Source organism: Sminthopsis crassicaudata, chromosome 4 (genome assembly GCF_048593235.1).
Source record: "Sminthopsis crassicaudata isolate SCR6 chromosome 4, ASM4859323v1, whole genome shotgun sequence".
NCBI lineage: Eukaryota > Metazoa > Chordata > Mammalia > Dasyuromorphia > Dasyuridae > Sminthopsis > Sminthopsis crassicaudata.
In genome coordinates, this window is record NC_133620.1 from 138,108,890 (window position 1) to 138,134,376 (window position 25,487).

General features: G+C 36.6%; 1 protein-coding gene across 1 annotated transcript in view; it reads left to right on the forward strand.

The window, feature by feature from the left end:
• The first annotated feature begins 5,887 nt into the window (after nucleotides 1–5,887).
• Nucleotides 5,888–25,487, forward strand: part of CNKSR3 (CNKSR family member 3) — a 97,839-nt gene continuing 78,239 nt past the window's right edge. Inside the window, exon 1 of the mRNA XM_074309471.1 lies at nucleotides 5,888–6,586. Within this exon, the coding sequence (XP_074165572.1) occupies nucleotides 6,535–6,586 (52 nt within the window). The 5' untranslated portion in view covers nucleotides 5,888–6,534. The remainder of the gene's footprint in view (nucleotides 6,587–25,487) is intronic.

A 25,487-nucleotide genomic window follows, 5' to 3' on the forward strand; every position in this document is an offset into this window, starting at 1 on the left:
ACTGGGGGAAAATAAAATAAAAATTATTAATGTTTTTTAAAAGTTAGAATTGGATAAATGGAAACTAATAAATCCATGAGACATCAAGAAACAATAAAACAATCAAAATAATGGAAGAAAAATAGAAGAAAATGTTAACTATCTAACTGGAAAAACAACACACCTGAAGAAAAACATCCAGGAGAGAGAACTTTAAAAATGTTACCTACCTGAAAGCCATAATTAAAAACAAAAAAGAACCTGGTCATCATATTTTAAGAAATTTTCAAGGAAAACTGCCATGATATCCTAGAATCAGAAAGTATAATAGAAACTGAATGTACCCATCACCTGCTATAAGAGATCCCAAAATGAAAATATTATAGAAAAATTCCAGGGCTCCCAGATCAAGCAATATTTGTAAGCAACCAGAAAGAAACAATTCAAATATCATGGAGTCACAGTCAGGATTACTCAAGATTTAGCAGCTTCCACATTAAGGAATCAGAAGGTTTGGAATATGACATTTTAGAGGGCAAAGAGCTAGGATTATAACCAACCACAAATCACTTACCCAGAATAGCTGAGCATAATCCTTCAGGGGGAAAAAATAGATTTTTATTGAAGTAGAGTGCTTTCAAACATTCCTGATCAAAAGACCAGAGCTCAATAGAAAATTTAGCTATCAAATACAAAACTCAAGAGAAGCATAAAAAGGTAAATAGGAAAGAAAAATCATAAGGAACTAAGTAAGGTTAAACTGTTTATATTTCTACATAGGAAGGTGACACTTCTAAGTATCCTAAGAACTTTTTTATTATTTATGGCAGTTAGAAGGCATATACATAAAATGAAGGCATGGGTGTGAGTAAACTTTGATCAGATATTAAAAAAATTAAGGGGTAAGAATGAGGGATGCACTGGAAGAAGGGAAAAGGGAGAGAGAGGAACAAATTATCTTAACATTAAAGAGGCACAAAAGAGAGTTTACAGTGAAGGGGTATGTGAGAAATGGATGGGCATTTATTTGCTTTCCATAGTTATGAAAATTAGATTGGAGAAATGAAATTGAAATTGAAACCCCACAAGAACATAAAAAAATAAAGGTGAAAGTTAACTGCCCCAAAATAACATAAAGAGTGGAAGCTCCTTGGGGGCAGGAACACCCTATCCGAATAAGCATTTGATAATTGACAGGCTTTCTTACCTCACATTTTTAGAAATCACTCTTTAGAAACCCCAACCAATGGGGAAAAGAGTCAAGGAATTGGGGAGGGCAGGTCGTATTAGGAAATAAAAAGGGACTTTGCTGTGTGTGTGTGTGTGTGTGTGTGTGTGTGTGTGTGTGTGTGTGTGTTTCTCTTAATCCATGCTTTGTGTATCAGAGATTGTGCATCCTTTCTCATGAGAAATACTTTTTCCTTCCCATCTACTGGAACTTCTGATTGTGTTAGTGGTCACTATCATCTCACAGGAAGATAAAGGGAGAAGATGGGTTGGCAGACAATTTATAAGAGTACAAGTCATTTCCCAATTGATAGGTGATCAAAGGATATGAACAGGCAGTTTTCAGACAAAGAAATCAAAGTAATCCATAGTCAATGAAAAAAGCTATAAATCACTATTGACTAGCTAAATATAACTAAAAAACTAAGATACTACCCCCCACACCTAATAGATTGGCTAATATGAGAGAAAATCAAAATGATAATTGGAGAGACTGTAGGAAAATTGGAATAATAAAACAGAAGTTGGTGCAATTGTGAACTGATCTAATCATTCTTTTTTTTTTCAATTAAAGGAAGATCTAATACTTTATTTTTTAAAAAATAATAACAGTTTTTATTTACCAGATATTTGCATGGGTAATTTTACAACATTGACAATTGCCAAAACTTTTTTTTCCAATTTTTCCCCTCCTTCCTCCCACCCCCAGATGGCAGGTCGACCAATACATGTTAAATATGTTAGAGTATAAATTAAATACAACATATGTATACATGACCAAACAGTTGTTTTGCTGAACAAAAAGAATCGGACTTTGAAATAGTGTATATTTAGCCTATGAAGGAATCAAAAGATCAAAAGATATGAATGTTTTGATAGCCTTTTGGGCATAGTGGAACTCAAAATTAAAAAAAAATGATTGTTAATTTTTTTTTTTTTGTATATAAAAAAAGAAAAAAAGATGTAACACTCCTCAATCTCCCCCTCCTTTTTTTTCCCTCTTTTTCCCCGCCCCCTTGCTAAATCCTTAAGCAGGGGTATTTTGGAGCAACAAGCAAAGCTGTGCTGATTACAGAGCAGTTTGATTGTGTCTGTGTTACATACTAAGGGCAGCCAAAAGATAAAATTCTGGAACTTATATAGCCCTCAAGATTGCAAAGTGAGAAGTGTATTGCAAAGCATTCAAGGTCTTTGCTTGAATTCACTGTTATAGGGCTTGGAGGAATACAATGAGTTTCAGTACCTTTGGCCTTGGAGATTATGTTAGGGAAGACCAGATTCTATTCACAACTAATAATAGTGCAAAGTAGAATGTGAAAGTATACAAAAGAGTTGCTAATAAAGTGTTAAAAGCTTTTTTTTTTTTTTTGGGGGGGAGGATTTTTTTCCCTGATTGCTAAAAAGGCAATTCAGACAGCAGTTCAAAGAAAAGAGAATTACCAAATTCATGAATTATCCTTTTGTTTACTTCAATTAAAAAACCAAAAAAAAAACAAAAAACAAACAAACAAAAAAAAAAAACTAACCCTCTATCTAAGAGGTTCTGGCTTGTTTACAAGTTATCTATTAAAAAATGAAACTGTATTTGGTTTTCACAAGTTTGCATTTTCCATCTGGAAGTCAAATTTAGATATCATTTCTACCAACAAACAACTGCAATCAAAGGCATTTTAAAAGTACCTTTCCTGGCAGGAAGTATAAACAGAAAAATAATTCATTAATTGTCTAATTCTTCTGAGCTATTGCAGACAATACTTTGATTTTTATAATAATGACATTTATGTAGCCTTTAACGTTTGGAAAGAACTTTATATTTAGTGTCCCAGTTGAGCCTCACAACCACTTGGTGAAATAAGTGCTGGTAAATTTTTTTTTACACAATAAATTCTTACACAAATACATGAAGAAACTTGAAGTTCAGAGTCACTTGTAATTTGTCCAATGTCTCATAGTTAGTGTCTAAGGCTGGATTTGAACCCAACTCTTCTAAAGTGCCTAGCACTTTAACCATTTGCCCTGGCTTCCTTTTTTTTTTTTTTTTTTTTTTTTTTAATTTAAATTTTCAGACAAGATTAAAGGTCTGCAAAGTACTTTACATATATTACTTTGAGCCTGTGAAATTGTTATTATTAATTCAATTTTAAAGATGAGAAAAATGAGGCATAGAGGTTAAGTGATTTGCTCAGGGTAATAGTTCAGAGGCTGAATTTGAGTCTTAGCTAAAAATTAAATGAGATTTCCAAGAAAACAAATTGTTTTGTTGTTTTCATTTCATAAAAGGAATTATGCATAGTCTGGCCATTTGGTCTGAGTTACATCACAACTGGGGACTACAAACATCAGACCAGCAGCGTTTATCAAGACCTGAATACACTGGAAAATTTTCAACTCGAAAATAAAATTTCAGTTTACTACTAAATTTTATAATTTTCTCAGCATTTTTGTTTTTAAATCTCCATTTGATTTTTCCAAATCACTCCAGCTTCTTTTTTCATAGGAGACAGAAATCTGTGTATATGCCACTTGCTGTTTCATAGCTAGATTGCTTTCATGTCTAAATTGGATTTTCGATTATCTTTAAGGTGTTCTCTTAAATAATTACTCCACACATTACTACCTTATCTAAAACAAAAATAGCTCATTGTATTGTTTGCTTGTATTTACAGGGCTTGGCATATAGCAGCAAATACTTTGGTGTCCATTTTTCCCTAACTCCCAGTTGAGCAGACCTGAATAATGGCCTAGATACAGGTTTTAAAATCTAAAATTTCCACTCAAGGCTGTATATTCTTAAACACCTGGAAGAATGAATTATTTCTCCATATTAAGTAGCCATAACAATGTTCAGGGCTCAAGGAATTAAGAGGGGTCTTCAATGAACATATGTGAGCAATGGGCTATTATTAAATCATTGCTGACTCTTTGGGGTTTTTTTGTTTGTTTTGACAAAGATACTAAAGTGTTTTACCATTTATTTCTCCAGCTCATTTTACATATGAGGAAACTGAGTCAAACAGAATGGAGTGACTTGCTCAAGATCACAAAGGAGGTATCTGAAGTCAGATTTGAACTCTAGGAAGATGAGGCTTTCTGATTCTAGGCCCAGAACTCCATCCATGTACAGGTAGCATACTTTATTTATGGACTAACACCAAGAAATTTTATATGGTCAGTGGATTTTCAGCTCCTTATATTGATGAGGGGGGACTTTACTGAGAATTCACCACAATTTAGGATAACTCCAGGACTTGAAGAGAACTTAGAGGCCATGTAATCTAACTTACAGTTTACACAAGAAGAAGCAGAGGCTGCCCAAGGTCCTTCAGACTATGTATGTATCAGAGGCAGAATGTGAATTCAGATTCTTTGATTGAAGATTCCTCTTCCCACTGATTCTGGGTTGGCAGAGCAGATTGCCTTCATAAAGCTTCTATTCTAATGGTTCTTTAAAACCTTTTGCTAATTTTAATATCAAAATATTGCTGTATTGCTTGGAGTTCCAGAGGATTTTCATTGCTGCCCACTCAAAGGTCAATAGAGAGATGGAAGTAGGATGGAACACAGTACAAATTGTTTGGGGAAATTGCATACAATCTCTGCTTTCCTTTCCCATTTCTACATTTAGCGTGGGTCTAGAACACATAGAAATAACCATGATTTTAAAATAGCAATAATTCATTGTATTGTTGGCTTGTACAGACATGCTTAGCACAGGGCTTGGCATATAGCAGGTGCTTAATAAATGCTTTGGCTTGACAGATTTTGGAGCTATGATCTGACTTCTAATTCAATGCTTTTTTCCATTAACTTTACCTTGTCTGTCCATAAAAGATATAAAATGTGAGAGATACGGAGAAAGAGAAGGGAGAAAGAAAAAGGAGGAGGAGGAGGAGGAAGAGAGGAAGAAGAAAGAAGGAGAAGGGAAAGGATTAGGAGGAAGAGGAGGAGAACTGAAGAAGAAAAAAGGAAGAATTATTAAGAATGAAGAAGAAAGAAGAAAGGAAGAAGAGAAGAAAGAGGAAAAACAGAGATAGGCCTTCGTGCAAGAGGTAGCATCTGACCAAGGTGGAGAAAAAAGGCTAAGATTTCAGTCAGGAGAAATGAGATAGCCGGAGGTACGAGAAGCACGTGAGCCAAGGTAAAGGGGAGGAAAACTTCCTTTGGACGAATCGCAAACCTAGCAGTTCGTTTTGGCTGGAACTAGAATACTTTTAAATTAAGAAAACATCCATCACTACGCATTTCAAGTGACCAGAATTCAATGCAGTTCGTGTGTGTACGTGAATGTGGTTTATTGTTCAAAGGCAAAAAGGCAGAGCTGCTCTAATTTTCCAAGGCCATTAAAGCAAGGACACACGGCTTTAGCGCAACCAACCACGGTGTCCCGACAAGGGCTGGCGGGGTTTGGAAGTCTGGATGTAAAGGAACTGCCACTTAGGGTGAGAGTGAGAAAGTCTAAAAAGAGGAAAAGTAACTGGAGGAGACCCCCCCTCCCCCCTCTCAGGGTTTCACTCAAGCCACCTCGCCCCCGCCCCCGCCCCCACTCTCGCTCCCTTATCCTGTTGGCAACTGAAAGAGTAGAAACTGTGTAACCCGAGCCCGGCTCTCCCCTCCTCCTCTTTTCCATGTGCGCACCCGGGAGATTACGGAGTTGGAACCTGCTGGCGGGAAGGCTAAAGAGAGGAGCTCCTCCACTCTCTAGGGCTTGGGGGAAGCAGGAATAAGTGCATTGCACACATTTACCCACGCACCGTGCAGCGCGGGGGGGAGCAGTAATAAGCGTCCACTACAGAAAGAGGAGGTGCTGGAGTCGGGAAGAGGAGGGCGTGTCGTGACAACTTTGGAAGCGGGGCTGGACAGTGCGGCTCTGGCCCGGAAAGGAGTGTCAGGGGCTGCTGCTGGAGCGGTGAGGGGTCTTCAGCAGTCTTAGAGGGACCCAGCTGTGGCCGGAGCAGGGGATCGGACCGAGCACCCCGGAGGAGGAGGAGGAGAAAGAGGAGGAGGAAGAGGAGGAGGAGTTGCTGCAGCTGGCGTGTTGGCAGCTGGAGGAGGAGCTCCACAGCTGTGTCTGTGTGTGTCGGGAAAGAGGCCGGGCTTGCCCGCCCCGGGAGTCGGAGGGAGGTTGCTAAGAGGGTAGTTGTGCGGGACTGGACGGTACCTGCTGTTACTGTCTGTTCCAGCAACCGCGATGGACAATCGGGAGCGAAGTCTTTAGTCCGGATAAAAGAGAATCAGAATTTGCCCTGCCTGAAGGAGGGAGGTGTTAGCGGGACGCGGGCGCCGGACGCTTTTGAGAGGACTTTTTAGCCTTAGCCAGGCTGCCTCACCATGGAACCCGTGACCAAGTGGAGCCCCAAGCAAGTGGTGGATTGGACTAAAGGTGAAAACAACTTTTGGGGGACGCTTGCATTTTGTCCTAAGCGGAGTTGGGGAAAGAATGGAGAGCAATGTTTGATTAGGGGCAGGCTCCCTTTTTCCTTTTCGGAGGGGCTGGGGAAAGGGTCCCCAGCCGGAGGGGCAGAAGGGAACAGCTGCCCAAGAGAACTGAAAAGCAAAAGTTGGTTTCAGACCTCCTCGCCAGACGTCTGCCTTCCCCCTCTTCCCAGCTGTTTTTTTGGGAGGAGGGGGAAAGGGGGTGGCAGTAAGAGGGTGGGCAGAAGGGGTGGCAAGGCTTGCAGCTTTGGTTGCAAAGTTTGCAGAGTGCTTGGGAACCCTTGCTTTGCTATTTGAGAGGCAGCGGGCAGTAGGAAGCGCTCCTAGGTCCTTAGTTAGGCAAAACTTTTTTCTGTGCCGGCCTTCCTTGCCCAGCCACGGCTCTGGCTGGCTGCGCTCGGATTCGGCAGTCCTCCGTTGAGCAGCCTCAGTTGGTTTAGTTCTGGCCTTTAGAGGCACAACGCACCTTTTGTGTGGGTGGCTCGGGTCGCTCCTCGTAAATGTCCCCTGTTCGGAGCAACCCTAAGGAATGAGAAGTCTGTGCTTGGACAGCTAAAGCAAGCAAGCATGTTTCTGGCTGGCCGCTTTATTCACTTCCTCCGCGAACTTTGCGGGTTGCGCTACATTAACTTTGTAACATTTGGCCGGGCTGGTAATCCTGACCCCAGGAATTCGGAGCACTAGCTGCCTTTTGTCTTTTGCTCTGGGAGGGTGTTGTTGCCGGGAGAAAGTTGCATTCCTAGGCTGTGCTTGGGGATTGAAAATGAAGAGAAAGAACTTGCCATCTGTTTTAAGACCGGGGAAACCTACTTATCGCCTGTTGAAACTGACTTAGTGGGTAGGAGTGTGTCTATTGGGCTGTGACTTGGGAGTCCGTGTTAGTCACTTTCACTCCGGTTTGACTTGCCTTCTTTGCCGCATCTCCCTGGGAGATGATGGAGAAGGCTACTTAGGCTTCTTTTGTTGAGTGGGCGGGCTCTATCTGCACAACTGGGCTGCTCCTTTTACCCCAAGGATGCTTTGCTCTACTCTCCTGGGTGTCCTTTCTCATGACGGGATGAAACTTTGGATAAGCTTTTAAAACTCTGTCTCTCCCGTGGGTGTGACCACAATTAAAACTATTAACCTCTTCTTGTAATTGCCCGTGTTTCATGCATACAATGGTATACCTGAGTAAGGATCGGAACCATAGATTATGAAGATCTGAGACTTGAAATCCCTCCTCCTTATTTTATTGATGAAACTGCCCCTCGAAGACTTTCCTAATTTCTCTAAGTTTAGTTCATATTGGATATGTTTATTTCCCATAGAATGTTTTATTAGCTTATTTTTATTTATTTCTACTTATTTGTTTATTTAAGCTCCTTTAAGACAGATTTTAGTTTTGTCTTTTTTTTTTTTTTAATTTTGGAGGAGGCAACCCAGGGCAGTAGAATGAGTATTGTTTTGAATTTCGAATTTAAGTCCCATTCATTCAAGTCCCATAGCTCACCCAAAACTGGACTTGAAATCAGGAAGACTGGTTCAAATCTCACTTCACATACTACTTTTTAAACCTGGATTTGTCCTTTAGCCTTACTTAACCTTAGTTTATTAATCTGTAAAATGGGATTAAGAACAGCACGTACTTCGAAGAGTGGTTGTGATGGTCAAGTGAGATATATGTAGAGTGCTGTACAAATCTTCAAGCCTCCCTGAAAGTTACTTATTAGGGTTGAGTCATTTGTAAAAAGAAGTGGTTGGATTAGCTCCAAATCTGTAATCCCATGACTGTATCCAGAGTAGTTTCTTAATAAATAAATAAATGTTATTAACATACGTAGTGTAGGATTGGTTTTTAATGTTAAGACTTGAGTTCAGTTTAAAATGTGACTCATAACAAATGCATAGGCTCTCAGTGTCTACCGGCAGTTTTCTAAGATTGTGTTAACAGGTCTGCATTAGTGAAAGGAATTTCCACCTCAGGGAATTCTCTACATAGATGAAATCATAGATCTAGGAGAAAATATGAAAACAAGATGATAGGGGTACAAAGGCAAACATGAAATAATAATGCTTGTCCTGAAGAAGCTTACTGGAGGGGTGTTGTGGGAACTCTGGATTTTACATCTCTTTAATCCAAATTCATAGTATAGGAAATGCTAAAAACAAACAAAACCCTAGGTTGTTTTTTTTTTTCTTATAGTCTTAGAAACTGTCTTGCTATAGATAAGTTTTTAACATTAGTAGTTATTACTAACATTCGGGGAAGCTGGATGGTTCAATGGATAGAATACTGGAATCAGGATGACCTGAGTTCAAATGTGGCTACAGACACTGCATATGGATTTGGACCTGGGACAAGGTACTTCGATCTTTTGCCTCAGTTTCCTCATCTGTAAAATGAGCTGGCGAAACAAAGGCCAAGCCACTCCAGTGATCCAGTAGATCATAAAGAGTTGGACCCAATTGAACAAGTTCAAGTGTTAACTTCTATTGAGCAGCCATTGACAAACTCTTCTTTCTAGTTGTATATCACTTTACCAGGAAAAGTGCATGCAGTGAGATAATCCTCTGTATATATCACAGTTTGTTTTGTCTTTCATCAGGTGAAGGACATCTAAAACAGAAAGTGTTATTTGTAGTATATGGAGCCTTTCTTTTTATCAGTAACTTCCCTTAGGGTACATGCCTAGCAGTGGAATGCCTAGGTCAGAAGGGATGGACATTTTAGCCAATTTGCATAATTCCAAATTGGTTTCCAGGCTGGTTGTACTATTTTACAACCCCACTGGCAATATATTAGCATCTTTATCTTTCCTATAAACCCCTTCAACTTTTACTATTCCTATCTTTTCTGACCCTTGCTTTTGACTGTAACTGGGGAAATTTATCATATCCTGTAGGACATGTGTGTGTGTGTATGTTTGTTTTCCCCTTGGGATTGGGGTGGTGGTGGGTGTGGTGAAATGGGGGTGTAAATTTGCATCCTGTTATGTTTGTTCAGTGTGATCACTTGAAAAGGAAGAGCAGATTAAAATATTTCTGGCATCAGGTTGCCTTGACTTTATGACAAACTAAGATTTCTCTCTTTGAAGAAAGTTCCCTGCCTGCCTGAAAGAGCATTTATTTGTAGCACAATACTTCTGTGTCCTAAGGTCTGAGCACTGATTAGGTTGCATACCTGTGGTCAGCACTTGGCAACTTTTCTAAATAATACTGCCTCTTTGGACTACAAGTACAGTGACACAGAGTGACCTGGACTATTTCAATATTTAAGCCTAGAAGGCCATAGAAAGGTGGGTCAAAGTGTGTAGCTAATTCATATATTAAAAAGATCTACTTTTCTAAATTAATGGCTTACCTTTTTTTTGAAACTCTATAAATCTTTTAAAATTTATAATAATATAAAACGTTGATTTGTTCAGATTTATTTACTGCCAACTTTTTAATCTGTCTTTTGTATTATCTCCTCATCCCCATTTTATAGCATAACTCTTTTCCCTGAGAAACAAGTTTCATAAGTTGTTGTTTGTTTTTTCTGATGCAGCATGGATTCTAAATCTTTGGGATTGTGATCCACAGAAATCTTTAGATTAAATAAACAGAAAGCATTTTGTGAAGTGAACACAATCTACAATTTAAACTTCTGTGAATGATATTAGGGCTGATATCGGTGAGAATTAGTTCAACTAGCTTCTGTTAAGTATTTATTCTCATCCATGTAGTATCTCTGTTATTAGAGCTGGAAGAGAGACTTTAGAATCACCTCCTTAGGTCTCAATTTTCTCATCTGTAAAATGAATTGTATGGTTCTAGAGGGCTCCTCCAATCCTTGATCCATGATTCTGTGATACTACCTTTGTTCTTGCTTTGAATTGATTCTTCATCATCTCCATCTTTCAGAATTCCTTGTTTCTTTCAAACACTCAGCTCAGGCTTTACAACAAAACTAATCAATATATGGGGCTGGGGCAGAGGGAGGAGGAAATGCTCTTATTACATTCATGTACTTCAATTTATTTAGCCATTCTTTAGTTGATGGGGATCTACTTTGTTTCTGGTTCCTTGCTAAAACAAACCAAAAAAAGTGCTATTTTGGAATATATGGAGCTCTTCTTTTTTTGTCAGTGACCTTCTTGGCCTGACAGTGGAATCTCTAGGTCAAAGGGGATAGATAGTTTAGCCTTTTTGTTTACGTAACTCCAGATTGTTTTCCAGCCTGGTTTTACTATTTCACAGTCCCACCAGCAATGTACTCCTGTCCCCATCTTTCCCATAACTCCTCCATCATTGACTATTCCCATCTTTTCTGATTTTTGACTATAACTGGAAAATAGCTATAAAACTCTATAGTAACTCAGTTAAAATTCACTAAAGCAGGTACTATTTCTTCCCCCCCCCCCCCCCCCCCCCGAGGCTGGGGTTAAGTGACTTGCCCAGGGTCACACAGCTAGGAAGTGTTAAGTGTCTGAGACCACATTTGAACTGGGGTCCTCCTGAATTCAAGGCTGGTGCTCTATCCACTTCGCCTCCTTGCTGCCCCTAAAGCAGGTACTATTTCTAGAGACTAATCAGTTAGATTTTTGAGTTGAATTTTTAGTGGCTCTAGTTTGTGAATTCTAAATATTAACTTTCTGGACTTGGTAGCAAGCAAATTAGAATTAAAATGAACCTTATGGTATTTGCTTATGTGTTTAAGCATTACCTAGAAACAGTAGAAGGTGATTCTTTGAAAAGCTAAATAAACATTCTTCCAAAAAGTTTGCTGAGGTTCTCTTCACAGGTAGATGTTTTAAGGGAAAAATCACGAAATTGGGGAGGAAAGAGTCTATTGCTTTTGGGTACTCTGGATGATTGTATACTAATCCTTTGAGACTAGCTTCCATTGTCTTTAGCAGTCAAATGCTTTCTTGACATTCTGAGAGGTCTACCTCCTTCTGTCATAGAGTAGCCTGAAAGAAAGAATAATATGAAATTCTCAGAAATTCACAGGAGACAAAAATCTAAAAGTCCTTTGTAAAATCCATGGTCTTATATATCTACACCTAAAGGCAATAAACAAGAACTAACCCTTAACCCAAGGGGTACTGACCTTGATATCATATTAGGTACCACTGGGAAAGATAACCATGACTAGACTCCCATTTGTACATGAGCATGTTTCATTCAAATGAATTAGAATAAGTAAAAGGAGAATGGAGGATAGAATTTAGTAGCATAGTATATTAAGATTGGAAAGTGAGAAATCAGAGTCAAAGAACAGGAAATTTGCCATTGAAATATGTTACCATTTCAGGACAGAAAGAGGAGATAGATGAGTTTTGGAAATAAATGGCACTTCATGCCACAATACAAAGTAGTGAAGAAGTTCGGATACCCAGATATTTATTGGTTTTCCCCTATTCTCTGTTGGTGAACATCTGTGAGGCTGAGTTTTTGAAATCAAATATAAGACTTTTAACCCTATTGAATTTAGTCTTGTTAGATCTACCCTAATATTCTAGATTTCTTTGTATTCTGACCCTGTCATCCTGTTACCTATTTTTCTCAGGTTTGTGTCACCTACGTTTTTGATAAACATACCACTTATACTTTGAAGTTAATAAAAAATATAAAAACAATATAGGCCCAAGCACAGATCCCAGAAGTACTACCATAGAGACCCTCTCTTCAAACCATTAATAACTACTCTGTCATTTAACTAGTTCTGAAACCACTTAACCCCTATTTAATCTATATTTCTTCATCTTTTCCCCATATGAGATTGTTTGCCAAATATATTGAATGCAAGTACACTATATAATGTTTCCCTAATCTACCATTCTAAGTAATAGCCCTAAGAAGGAAATAAGGTTACTCTTTAATTTTTTAATGAATAAATATTAGGTATTAGTGATTATTAGACATTCAGTAATCATTCTTCATTAATATAATTCTTAAATTTTGATTATAATAAAAGTCAAATTCATCATCTTATGATTTTGAAGACATTTCTCTTTTTTTTCCCCCTTTAAGAACTGGGAGATTTGTCTTTCTCCAATATTATGATAGCTTTCTTATTTTACATAATTTTTCAAAGATCACTAGCAGTGTTTCTGTTACATCTTTCACTTTTTTCCAACACCTTAGGTTGCAGGGTGTCTTGAATTTATAAAAGGCAGCCAGCTAGGTGCTTATTTTTCTCCTGATTAATATCTAGTCTCAACTTCTTGATAGAGAAAACAAGTAAAGTATTGAACAGCTCTTCCTCTCCATTGTGAGTTAGCTTTCTATCTACCTTCAGCCACTGTCTTTGAGTTTGCTTTTCCCCAATATAACTTTAAATTTACTTCCTTCTCCTTAAAAATCCCTTGATTTCAATTTTATTGTCATCATTATAAGCCTCAACCCATTCTAAATGTTAGCTTTCTAAGCAAATCTTGCAGGACATTTCCAGGTTCTTGTATTTATAATTAATTAATAGCTCATACTTCCAGTTTTTCTTTTTTTAACATATCATTTTGCATGTTCTTAATTATATGAATTATTAGTTAATTATTATTAATATTCTTAGTATTAATATTTTGAGCTCACAAACATCAGAAAACACTTCCATATCATACAAAGCAAAACAAAAAGAATTATATGTGAGATTATAATACTCTACTATGTATAACTTCTTTCTTTGAAAAAGAAAAATTCAACATGTTATTTTCAAAACAAACCTGTTTGTTTTCCTTTCTGTGGATTTTGAAAAAATGCTTCAATGACTCTTTTCTCTTTTCTTGGCAATGCTATCACTAGTTTTCTTTACCCCTCCAAATCCCCTCTCGATAGAAGAAAAAAAGTAAAATACAATCCTGGTGATAAATATGCATAGTTAAACAAAATAAACCCATGCTTTTGCTGCATCCAAAAATATCTATCTCATCCTTCAATTCCATCTACTGATGTTTAAGAAGTAGGTAGCATCAGGTAGACACTGTTGAGGGAATTCCCCATATTTTTTCCACTTAGTCATTTTCTCTTTGAACTTTAGAATTTTTTTCTTAAGTACTTTCCATCTATTGTATGTTCATTTCCCCTCTTGAGTTTTAGACCATCATTTCCTTCCTCCAACTTTCTTGAAACCTGCAAACTCCAAATTTAAGGTACATGTCATTCAAAGCTGCGTTTCTTCTCTCTAACAAATTCCTTCTGGGGAGTTCCATCACTTCTAACCTAGCAGCCAGATCTTGTTGATAACAATCAGATTCAGAATAGCAGTTCTCTTGATGGGAACCTTAATGGGTTCCTTCACATTTTGAAGGATGATCTGATTATGATCCTTAAGGCAAGTCGGGAGTAAGAGCTGCTCTGCTTTTCCTGAGAACTCCAACTGATGACTAGATAATTGAAGTGTCTAATCATTACTATATTATGATATGATTCCATGATTCTTATTTATCTCTTCTATCTGTTTAGGTTGTCTGTAGTATATTTCAATGATTATTCTTTCTGTTTTTGCCTTTTGTCTCCAACCAATTGTCCTCTACCAGGTGGTTCTTGGTATTACTCATAAATTACTCATAAGTTGTTGTTGTTGTTGTTGTTTTAATACAATGCTATTTACCACCCCCTTCACTGCCATTTAGACTGTTGGGCCTGGAATCAGGAAGGTTTAAAATCAAAGCTAGCTTCAGACACATTAGTTATGTCACTTAAACCCAAGGTTTTTGTGAGAATCAAATGAGATCATATTTGTTTTTTAAAAAGCCTGACACACAGTATATATAAATGTTTGTTCCTTTTGAATAAAGATTACTACTTCTGGCTATATCATACAAAATGGGTTTTACTCTACCAATATCAATGATACCTATAAGGTCAGATTTGCCTCCTTGCGTTTGTATATAGTTTTCCATGTTTTTATTACATACATTTTATTTCCTGTGGCATACTTCTTTTTTTAAGTCTTTATTTGATTATCTAAAATAGGAAAAGAAAAAAAATTGCTATGTGCACAGAAAACATGAGAGAGGATTTAAAATATAAAGCAACAAATTCCATTTCAAGAAAGCTAACATAATAAATACAATGTATTATGTTCAGAGATGTCCATCTTTTCTTTGCTTTTTTATAAGAAGGATAGTCTTTTTACATTATGGTTACTCTGGAGAAGATGGGGTGGGATAACGATACTAGCTGATATTCGACTAAAACTTTGAATTTTGTAAAAAAAATTTTAGATACATTCTTTTTTTTCCCCTGAGGTAATTGGGGTTAAGTGACTTGCTAAGAAGTATTAAGAGACTGAGATCAAATTTGAATTCAGGTCCTCTCACCTTATGGACCAGTGTTCTATCCATTGTACCACCTAGCTGCCCCATATAAATATATATTTTTTAATAGCTTTTTATTTACAAGATATATGCATGGGTCATTTTTCAGCATTGACAATTACAAAACCTTCTGTTCCATTTTTTCCTCGCCTTCTCCCCGCTCCAGATGGCAGGTAGACCAATACATGTTAAATATATTAAAGTATTAGTTAAATATAATATATGTATACATGTCCATACAGTTATTTTGCTGCACAAGACAGAATCAGGTTTTGAAATAAGGTAAAAGTAACCTGAGAGGGAAATCAAAAATGCAGGTGGACAAAAACAGAGGGAGTGGAAATGCTATGTAGTGGTTCACACTCATTTCCCAGAGTTTTTTCGCTGGGTGTAACTGGTTCAGTTCATTACTGCCCTATTGGAACTGATTTGGTTCATCTCATTGTTGGAGAGGGCCCACATCCATCAGAATCGATCATCATATGGTGTTGTTGTTGAAGTATATAATGATCTCCTGGTCCTGCTCCTTTCACTCAGCATCAGTTGAAGTAAGTCTCTCCAGGCCTTTCTGAAATCATACTGCTGGTCATTTCTTACAGAACAATAATTTTCCATAACATTCATATACCACAATCTATTCAGCCATTCTCTAATTGATGGGCACCCACCTAATTTCCAGATGCTGGCCACTACAAAGAGGGCTGCCACAAACATTCTTGCACATACAGGTCCCTTTCCCTTCTTTAAGATCTCTTTAAGTCCAGTAGTAACACTGCGGGTCAAAGGGTATGCAGAGTTTGATAACTTTTTGAGCTTAGTTCCAAATTGCTCTCCAGAATGGCTGGATGTGTTCACAATTCCACCAAAAATGAGATACATTTTTTTTGACTTCACATCTCTATGAAATAGGTGCTATTATTCCCATTTCTAGATTTGTATGTGTTTCCATTTCTTTCCTTTCTTTTGTTTTAAAGCCCTTTTTACTCAGTTTGTACAGTTTCAGCCAAACACATTGCCAGCAAATCTTTATTAGTTCTTGTTCTCATACTTCCAAACTTTAGTCCCCAAATACAAATCCCATTCTTAGATATCATCATCTTAAATGGCTGTTTTCTTTAGAAAGAAAGAAAGAAAGAAAGAAAGAAAGAAAGAAAGAAAGAAAGAAAGAAAGAAAGAAAGAAAGGAAGGAAGGAAGGAAGGAAGGAAGGAAGGAAGGAAGGAAGGAAGGAAGGAAGGAAGGAAGGAAGGAAGGAAGGAAGGAAGGAAGGAAGGAAGAAAAAAGAAATCTCTTCTGAAGTCCTTTTTTATTTATTAATTTTATAATTATAACTTTTTTTGACAGTACATATGATTGGATAATTTTTTACAACATTATCCCGTTGCACTCCCTTCTGTTCCGAATTTTCCCCTCCTTCCCTCCATCCCCTCCCCTAGATGGCAGGCATTCCCTTACATATTAAATATGTTGTAGTATATCCTAGATACAGTATATATGTGCAGAACTGAATTTTGTTGTTGTTGTTGTTGTTGTTGTTGTTGTTGTTGTTGCAAAGGAATAATTGGATTCAGAAGGTAAAAAATAACCTGGGAAGAAAAACATAAATGCAAATAGTTTATACTTAATTTCCCAGTGTTCCTTCTCTGAGTGTAGCTGATTCTGCCCACCATTGATCAATTGGATCTGAGTTAGGTCTGAAGTCCTTTTAAAGGACAAGTAATCCATAGGAAAATACCACTTGGATTCCCAAGTTGTGTTTTATTTTCCCTTGACTTCAATAATGTTTGTTACAGCTTCTAGATCCCTTTTGGCAATATCCTAGGTGCCCAGGTGAATCACCAGAAGTAGGTAATATTCATCTGGTTTGACAAGATTCTCTATTAAGTCCTGGATACAGGCCCTGGGAAAACAGGAGATCTTCCTATTGTTCTAAGAGTCACCAGCCTTTGCTCTTCCTCAAATGACCCTAAAAGTCCTTTTTCTCTTTAAATGAGCCTCATATTTGGTAACTAGTGCCAAATTGTCAATGGAGGTATTTTTCTTTCTCAACTTTGACCTTATTCTTCTACAAGTCAGGATTCTCCTCTGATTCTTTTTGTGCCTTTTCCCTTTGGTTTTCACATTGAAGTCCTTTCATTTCCTCCTCTTCCCCCCAAAGATGACTTTATTTTCTCTAATGGGTTGGAGAGAATTTCCTTGAGTCCTTTTTTAATATTTTCTAGCAGGAAACCCAACCTGCCCTTGGAGCATAGGTAGCAGTAACTTGGCCCATTGGAGAACTATATACATGGTATCTTCTGGGACCAGTCATTTCAAAATTTGTTTTATCTTTTGTATTTACTGGAAGTCAGATTCTTAGTCTTGGTTATTATTATTGTTTTTGCTTAGTAGAACCTTGGGAGAATTATTATGATAAATTGCTTGTTTGGTGAGGAAGTTTATGGTTGAGGAAACTGACATAAATAAAAGTTAAGTGACTTGCTCAAGTGTTACACAGGTGGTAAATATCTGAATTCACATTTGAACTCAGGTATTGCTGACTCCATCACTGTCTGCTGCATTCCCTAATTATCAAGATATTAGTATATTAGGTCTTTATTGATTCTTTAAAATAGGAAAAGGAAAAAAATAAAGATAAGATAGAAGTTTCTGCTGTCAAGGGAATTGCCATTTAAAGGGAGAAAGTCAGGGAGGAAGTAGCAATATTAGCTGACATTCATATAGTACTTTGAAGTTGGTATATTTTTTCAATACATTATTTTTTGACCCTCATAACAACTCTCAGAAGTAGGTTCTGTTATTATCCTCATTTTATATATGAGGAAACTGAAGGTCAACTTGAATGACTTGCTGTCAAATGTTTGTATTAGGATGGGAATCCAGGCCTTTCTGACCCCCAAACCAGCACTTTATATAATTATACCATACTTCTTTTCACTAAGCATTGTAATGAGATTCTGATAACATTTGTTTGTTTAGAACTAGTAGTTATACCTTGGGTTCTGGAATGTCTTTAAAAACTCATTTGGCGTTTTGATCTTGAAGAGATTTTCTTCAGACCATTCTTTTATTTTAAAGTTGAAATTAAAAAGATATACTGGTATAGACTTCAAAGTTTTGTTAGACTTGTGGGTTGTTTTTTTTTCCTTTAAAGAGGTTTTTGTATTCACAAGCTTCATTCATGTCATTATTCTTTTCTGGAGCATTCTGCTGTGTGCTGTGCTTTCTGAAACTGCTCATCTGCCTGTGAATGGAGCTTTTGTGAAAGTGGTACAGAACCCAGTTTGTTTGCTTTTGACATCAAGTAGTGATCAAATAATTTTTGCTCTATAATCAGAAGGTCAAATGTGTCTTTAAAACTAAAGTTTTCTTTAAATGTTAATCAACCAGTTTTCAAAATTAGGAAGTGGTGCCCCCTCCCCCAACAAAAAAATTCTTGCAAATTTTAATGCAGAAATGTTTTGGTCATGAAGGATTTGTACCTTTGTCTAAGTGGTTTTACATTTGTTTTCATTACTGTTTGAGGGAAACCTCTTTATGTTACACAATGGAAAAAACGTGCAAATTGTGGATCTGAATCATACGTTGCTGAGGAAAAATCTTTTTTTTTTTTTTTTTTTTTTTTTTTTTCAAAAGGAAACATCCCATTTCCTTATTTTCAGTGGCTTAGAGGTGGGGAGATATCTATGCTTGTGTCCTTTTAGAGATAAAGGACTTAGATTTTTTTCAAAAATGCATTAATTGAACTTTTAAAATCTTGGCTTAGCCCAGTGCCAGGCACATAATATAAGGTGCTTTTTCATTCATTTCTTTTGTTTTTGACCTTGGTCATTTTGCATTACTGTGATTTGAGACTTTCTGGGATTTGCCCTCTAAAACAGTGAAACAGATTTTTAATGTACAGTGGCCCAAACATCATGAAACACCTGTTAAAGTTGTCAGCACCATCTTAACATAGATTCCAACTGGAGCTTTAGACTAATCATTAGCAGGTGACACTTGTATTGGTAACTTTTCTAAAAGAAGTACTTGAAATTGCTGGGACAAGTATTAAAGATAAACATTTGTTACTATTAAGGCTTTCAAGTGTGTAATTATAAAGTAGCTTGATATTATCTCTTCATAGGCCTAGTTGAAGTTATTTTCTTCAGGAAAAAATGCTCATTTATTGAGGGAGAATGTTAAAGAATAGCCTTTTTTGGAGGTATCTTAGTTGAAGAGACCTGGTTCAATATATTGGCCACATGTAAGAGAGGGACCTCAATTCTTAAATATTCAGCTTTTTTGAATTGGACCTGTGTATCCACAAGGATACACAGTAGGGAACTTACATTTAAGTTTCAGAGATGTATTCTCTCAGTAGAGTATTTCCTTGTGTCACTGACAGTTTAATTGACTTAGCTAGGTCCCAAAGTGAGGAATATCAGAGGAAAATCAGAAGATTTCAAACCATGTTTTTCTGATTGTTTCTAGTAATCATTTTACTTTAAATACTTTTGCTTAACTTGGAATTAAAATCACTTTTTTCAAAAAATGGGCACATAAGATAGAAAGAGACTTTTTCTCTTGGTGGAAGTTTACTGGATTGGTTTTGATCCCTACTTCTCTAAGAATATATATTTTGTCCTCCTTCTGGGTTCATTTGTGGGGTTTTGCTTAAAGAAAGGGCTTTGATATTGAAGGTTAATTCTAAGTGATATTTTGAAAAGGGAAAGCTACTCTTTATCATCAAGCCTTTTCACTTATCCACCAAATCCAAAATTCAAAAAAAACCTATCTGACCATCCAAAAACCCTCAAACCAAACCATAAAATTCTCCAATCCAGCAAACAAAAATGTGATCCAATTTTCTTAAAGCCAGTTAATTTTGTAGAAATGAACATCCTAGAAGTATTCATTAAAAACCTTATTTCCTTCAAATTAAATTTTTTTTCCTTTTCCCTCCCCTGCCTATAAATTCCTTTCAGTAAGCTTAGCAAGAAAGAAGACACAAGGAAATGAAAAAAATAAGAAAATAAAATTTGGAAAGTAAGGAAAGTAAACAGTATTAACCTTTGATTCTACTAAATTCCTCCTCCAGTTAAATTTTATCCATTTATTTATTTTGTGAGAAGTATCAGACAGGTGAAAGGAATTTGGAGCTTTATTTACCTTTTAAACTAACAGGGTCCTTAGAACATAAATGCTACTTTTCTCTTAATGGTAATCCTTTCTTTGCAAGTTGATCTGTGGAGCACATGTGCTGCTCAATTATTCACACTCCTTTTCAAATTTGGGTTTATGACAGAAGTCTCTGAGAAATCTGTTTCTTGTAGGTTTTGCAAAAAAGAAAAAGAAGAAACCCTTAGAGGCAGTGTTGATTTAGATTTTTTTGGAGTCATGACTGCTTGAGCTTATATCTCTATTGTGAGATTATTTTCATTCATATACATATACATAAATATATATATGTGTGTGTGTGTGTAGGTGCGTGTATCTGTGTGTGGCATATATGTACATATTGTTTATATGTATATGTACATTACACACGTGAGCATAGTAAATATTTGCATACATGGTTTTATGTGCACATACTTATGCATGCATGGGTAAATATGTGCGTGTGTATGTGTGTGTGTGTCCCTTGAGTTCTATTTTATGAACCATAGAAGACCAAGAAAAACTGCAGAAGGAATTTCTGGAGTAACTGAAATATTCTGTTCTATTGTCTTAAAACACTTCTTTTTTTATTGTATTGTCAAATTCTTTTCCCAGTTTGTCCTAACAGCAATGTAAGCAGGCTTTCTTGTATGTTTTTCCTTGGATTAAGCTCATGAGAATATATTTTCTTAAATTATTCATTATGCTCTTAGTTAATGATCCTAAATCAACTTTTACTGAAATACTTAAAAAAACCCCTCAGATTCAGGTAATAGGGTTCTTTAAAGATTAATAGAGTACTTTGTTGATAACAGTTTTGTGACATTGGTAGAAATATTTTTTACCCCAATTTTAACATATGAAAGAACTGAGATTCAGGTTAAGTCTCACAAGGTCAATTAGCTAGTTTAAGGTTTAAGGGTTACCTGCATAGTTTCTGATTCTTATTCCAACCGTAACCAATGGGGAGTTGCATTTGTAATCACAATTGATGAGGGGAGAAGGGAAAGACATTCAAAACATAGAACCTTAGTTCCCTATAGTAAGTAATTTAGGTTGATATTTAGTTCTAGAAATTTCATGAAGCCAGTGGCTTGAAACTCAGGACACATTTTAGTAGACATTTATTAATTAAGAACAAATAAAATAAGAAAAGTACCTTATTTTTGTGTAAGAGACTACCCTACGAGTTGGAAAAAGCAGAGAGATGAACTCAGTACCAAGGAGCTTAATGGAGGCTAAAACAGAAAAACATAACCATAAGAAAGGGAAAATGTGATAACAGAGCTATGAGACATCAGAGAAAGGCAGGATCATTTTCAGTGAGCAAAAAAAAAGTTGCATTTGAACTGGACTTTGAAGGATGGACAAAATTCCCTTCCTTTTGTGCAATTAAAATGGGAAAATATTAGGTCAATTGATGTCTAATTTGTTTTTTGATATTCCTGGTTCTCCTATTATCCTAGGGAAGATGAGCAGGGCCTTTACCCAGATAGAATAGACCAATTTCTGGGTGCTGTTCATTAATTCTCTGGTTTCCTTGGGCTCCTAGAACCATATCATCTTAACCCAGGTCTTTTTGGGAACCCCAATTCCTTCTAGCTCTCAGTATTTCCTTTCTTTTTTCCTCCTGTCTTTCACTTTATATTGATTATCACTAACTTTAATCCAGTTCTTTTCCTCTGCTCCAAGACTCTCCTGCATAGTTTGCTTAATTTTAAGTACTTATTCTCAAATTAGAAATATGTTATTCTTATATCAAAAGGTGACTTGATATCTGTGCAAACTGTAGTTGAGAGGCTATTGGGATTTGTAAATTGCCGTGAAAACTTTCGATACCTGCTTTACTCAGAATTATTCCACCTAGTAGGCAGTAGGCAGAGATAACTAGGTCACTGCTTCTAGCACAAAGAGTGAGCTTGTGGTTACAGGTAAGATAGTGTAGCAAGAGGTCACTGGAGGGCATCCAAGAACTAAGGTCAGGTACAGAAGAATAGGGTGGAGGCCATCCAAAATGGCTCACCTGGTCATAGTTGTAGTTCAGGTTGGGTTGTGGTTCCTAGAAGTTAAGGAACTCAATTTAGAAGGACTAAGTAAAATTAAACACCATTTGAAGACCTGATCAAGTATATGGAGGGTAATGCTTATGAGCCTCAGGATCTTAGAATTTAGAACTCGAAGATACCTTAGTTATCTAGTTTAGCCTCTTCAATTTACAGATTTGGAAACTGAGGCCTAGATAAAACACAGTCATTTTTAAATGAGTTTTAAAGGTTTTGAACCCAGCTCTTTTATCCTAAAAGTCAGTGCATTATTCTGCTTTTTCTCCAATTCAGGAAGTTGGAGAGCAATCAGCAAACTTTTTATTAAGTACTTATTATCTGCAGAGCATTAGGCTAAGGCAGGTGTAAAATTGAGACTCTGGGGCAGTGTTCAAAGTTTAGGATATCAGAGTCATATAATAGGGAAGGAGGAACATCCATGCTATATTGTTATAATAAGCTCTCAAATGCTGGGACATTTTCCCACCTTCATCCTTTTTTGGGAGTGGGGTGTCTAGGAATTATAAATCCCTTTCTTTAAAGAATTGTTTCATAATTAAAAAAAAAAAAAGTCAAAACTCAATACAAGAGATTTCCTTCTTGATTCATCCTGTTCTAAAGTCAAATGAACAGATTCTAAGAAGAGTGTACAGTTAAATTTTCAGATCTGACAGCCCACTTTAATCAATGTCATCAATAGTAATAACTGATCTTTTTTGAAAATCTTAAAACACTAAAGATCAGTTATCCACTATTGATTTGCTCCTCTATAACATTTGTTCAAGTATGGATATCTCAAATTTTTCAGATGAGAAAATTGAGACTCAGGGGTCATACAGCCAGTAAAATATCGAGGGCAGGATTCAAACTTAGTTCTTTTTTGACCCTAAACCTAGCACTATCAATACACTAAGCTATTTTGCTACTTAAAGATCCAGAAAATGATAGCTTCCTTACGATTTGCACAATCTCAGAATACTCTGACTTCTTATAATTTCAATTAAGAATTTCAAGTCTAAAATGATGTTCAGATATAATTTCTGATAATCTTTTCTGGTATCCTAAAAAGTAGCTCCATGTCTTTGACTTTCCTGGAATCGCACAGCTCCTAAATGTCTGAGGACAGATTTGAACTCAGGAAGATGAGTCTTCTAGATCCCAAATTCTATTTATATACTATCTATCAGCTTTGAGAAAACTGTGTAAAAAAGGAGCTTGAACAAAGATCTGGAGGGTGACCCCTGTCATTTATGATTTATACAAAACCTCTAGCCCAGAATCAGATAAAGATCTGAGCACCACTTCTTCCTCCTCCTCTCCTTCCCACCTCCATTTCCTCTACCTCCTCCACCTTTGGAGAAAGGTGATATTTACTATATGAAGGAACTTCATCTGGGCCAAAGGAGATCTTTGGTTAGATTTGGACACTTTGTTCAGTTCATCCTTCTTTATGAGGGCCATAATGCCATGGGTTGCACTGATGAGCTCATTCATCAGACTCTGGAAGATAGTTGCAGTTGAGCAGCCAAATTGCTGAGTTGCCCTGCCCTGTTAGGCATGAGGAGCATGGGAGCAGCAATGAAGGGCTTGCCATGAAGAGGGGTTTTCTTAAGTGACTGAATAGATGATGGCAAATATTAACCCTTGCAAAATCTTGTGTTCCAAATTTTCCCTTCCTTTCCCCTCACCCCCCCCAGATGGCAGATAATCCAATATATATTAAATGTATGTTAAATCCAATATATGTATACATATTTATGCAATTATCTCGCTGCACAAGAAAAATAAGATCATAAAAGAAAAAAAGAGAAAGAAAACAAAATGCAAATGAACAACAACAAAAAAGTGAAAATGTTATATTGTGTTCCACACATTCTTTGTGATCCACTCTCAAAAAATCTTGCTATTAGAGAACTCTAGCACAACAGATGCTATTTCCTCCATATTGGTTTGTCAGTGACTAAGGACTCTTGTGCAAATGAGGGGGTTAGAATCAAGACCTGAGTTTGCTCCATGGTGGAAAAAAGTGGAGTTTCAAGTAGCATCACCTAATTAGACAATAATAATGATATATAAAAGTTTAGGGAAGGGTCTAATTAAACAGTCAACTTTGAGGCAATTAAGAATGAAGTTAGGATCAAAGGATTTTTTTAATGATAAATTATTCATCAGCAATGAAATAGAGGCATTTTTGAATTTGAACACCAACAGTGCTGAATGTGCTTATAGAAATAGTATTTGGGGATTCACCATTGAACTTTTGCCCTCTTTCCTAGAGTATCAGATTTTCTAGAACACTTCATTTAAGAAAATAAACCATAATTTTAATAAGGTTTTGAAAAAGAAATGTTTTAATTTGTTGGTGATGGCTGTTAGAAAATATGGGAAACAGAATAAATTTTTTAAAAAAGGAAATAGGGTCACTGGATCCCTAGCAGGTGAACAGTTATAAACTTGTTTTTAGGCCTAAGTAGATTGATGACAAGAATAGGAGTTGTTTTTTTCTCTCCCTAAAAGACCACAGGAATTAAAAACAAAACAAAACGTGTGTGTGTGTGTGTGTGTGTGTGTGTGTGTATAAAACACTTGTTTTAGGGTATCCTCTTTTCACCCTCTTTTGAAAATGGGCAATAGTAATCTCATGTCCTTTATTGTTAAGAACTGTAAACATTAATTATAGTCAGTAATTGTAAATATTTAAAAATATGTTTCAATTCAGTATTACAGCCAGCTCTTAGGAGATGAAAGATATTGGGGCTAGTGGAGGAAGACAGAAGGAAAAAGAGAAAGAGGGAGCAAATGGCAAAGGAGAATGAACTTTGGGTGGAGAGTGGGACCTAGACTCCTCTCTCTCCCTAGCATATGAGCTTGGCTAAATTGCGTTTCTGGTCATTAATTTCCTCTTTCCTAAAATGAAGAAGTTGAATCAAATGATATTTTCTAGCTTTTACCATGCTAAATTTATGAAATAAAGAAAAGTAGCAAAAGTGTTGAACTTGGAGTCTGTGGATCAATAGATTTCTTGTCCATACAAGTCATTTAGTCTCTGAAGGCTTCACTTAGCCATAAAATGAGAGAGTGTGATGAGAAGACCTCTAAAGATTTTTCAGCTTTGAAGTCTGCAACCCTATGAGAGAAAGAGGAAGAGGAGATCAATGGGTTTTGAGATCTTTCATTGTGTTATTTTAGTGGAATGTAAGCTTCTCAAGGACCTGTACTCTGATGTCTTACTGCTCCTGCCAAGGTCTAGGATGGTACTTAGCACAGAGAAGATGCTTCATAAGTGCTTGTTGAATTGAAGTTGTCTTTTTGGGCTTTGTAACCATAGGTTCTTATAGTCTTGAATTTCTTTAATCCTTAAATCTTTGGACGGTCTTCTGAATGAAA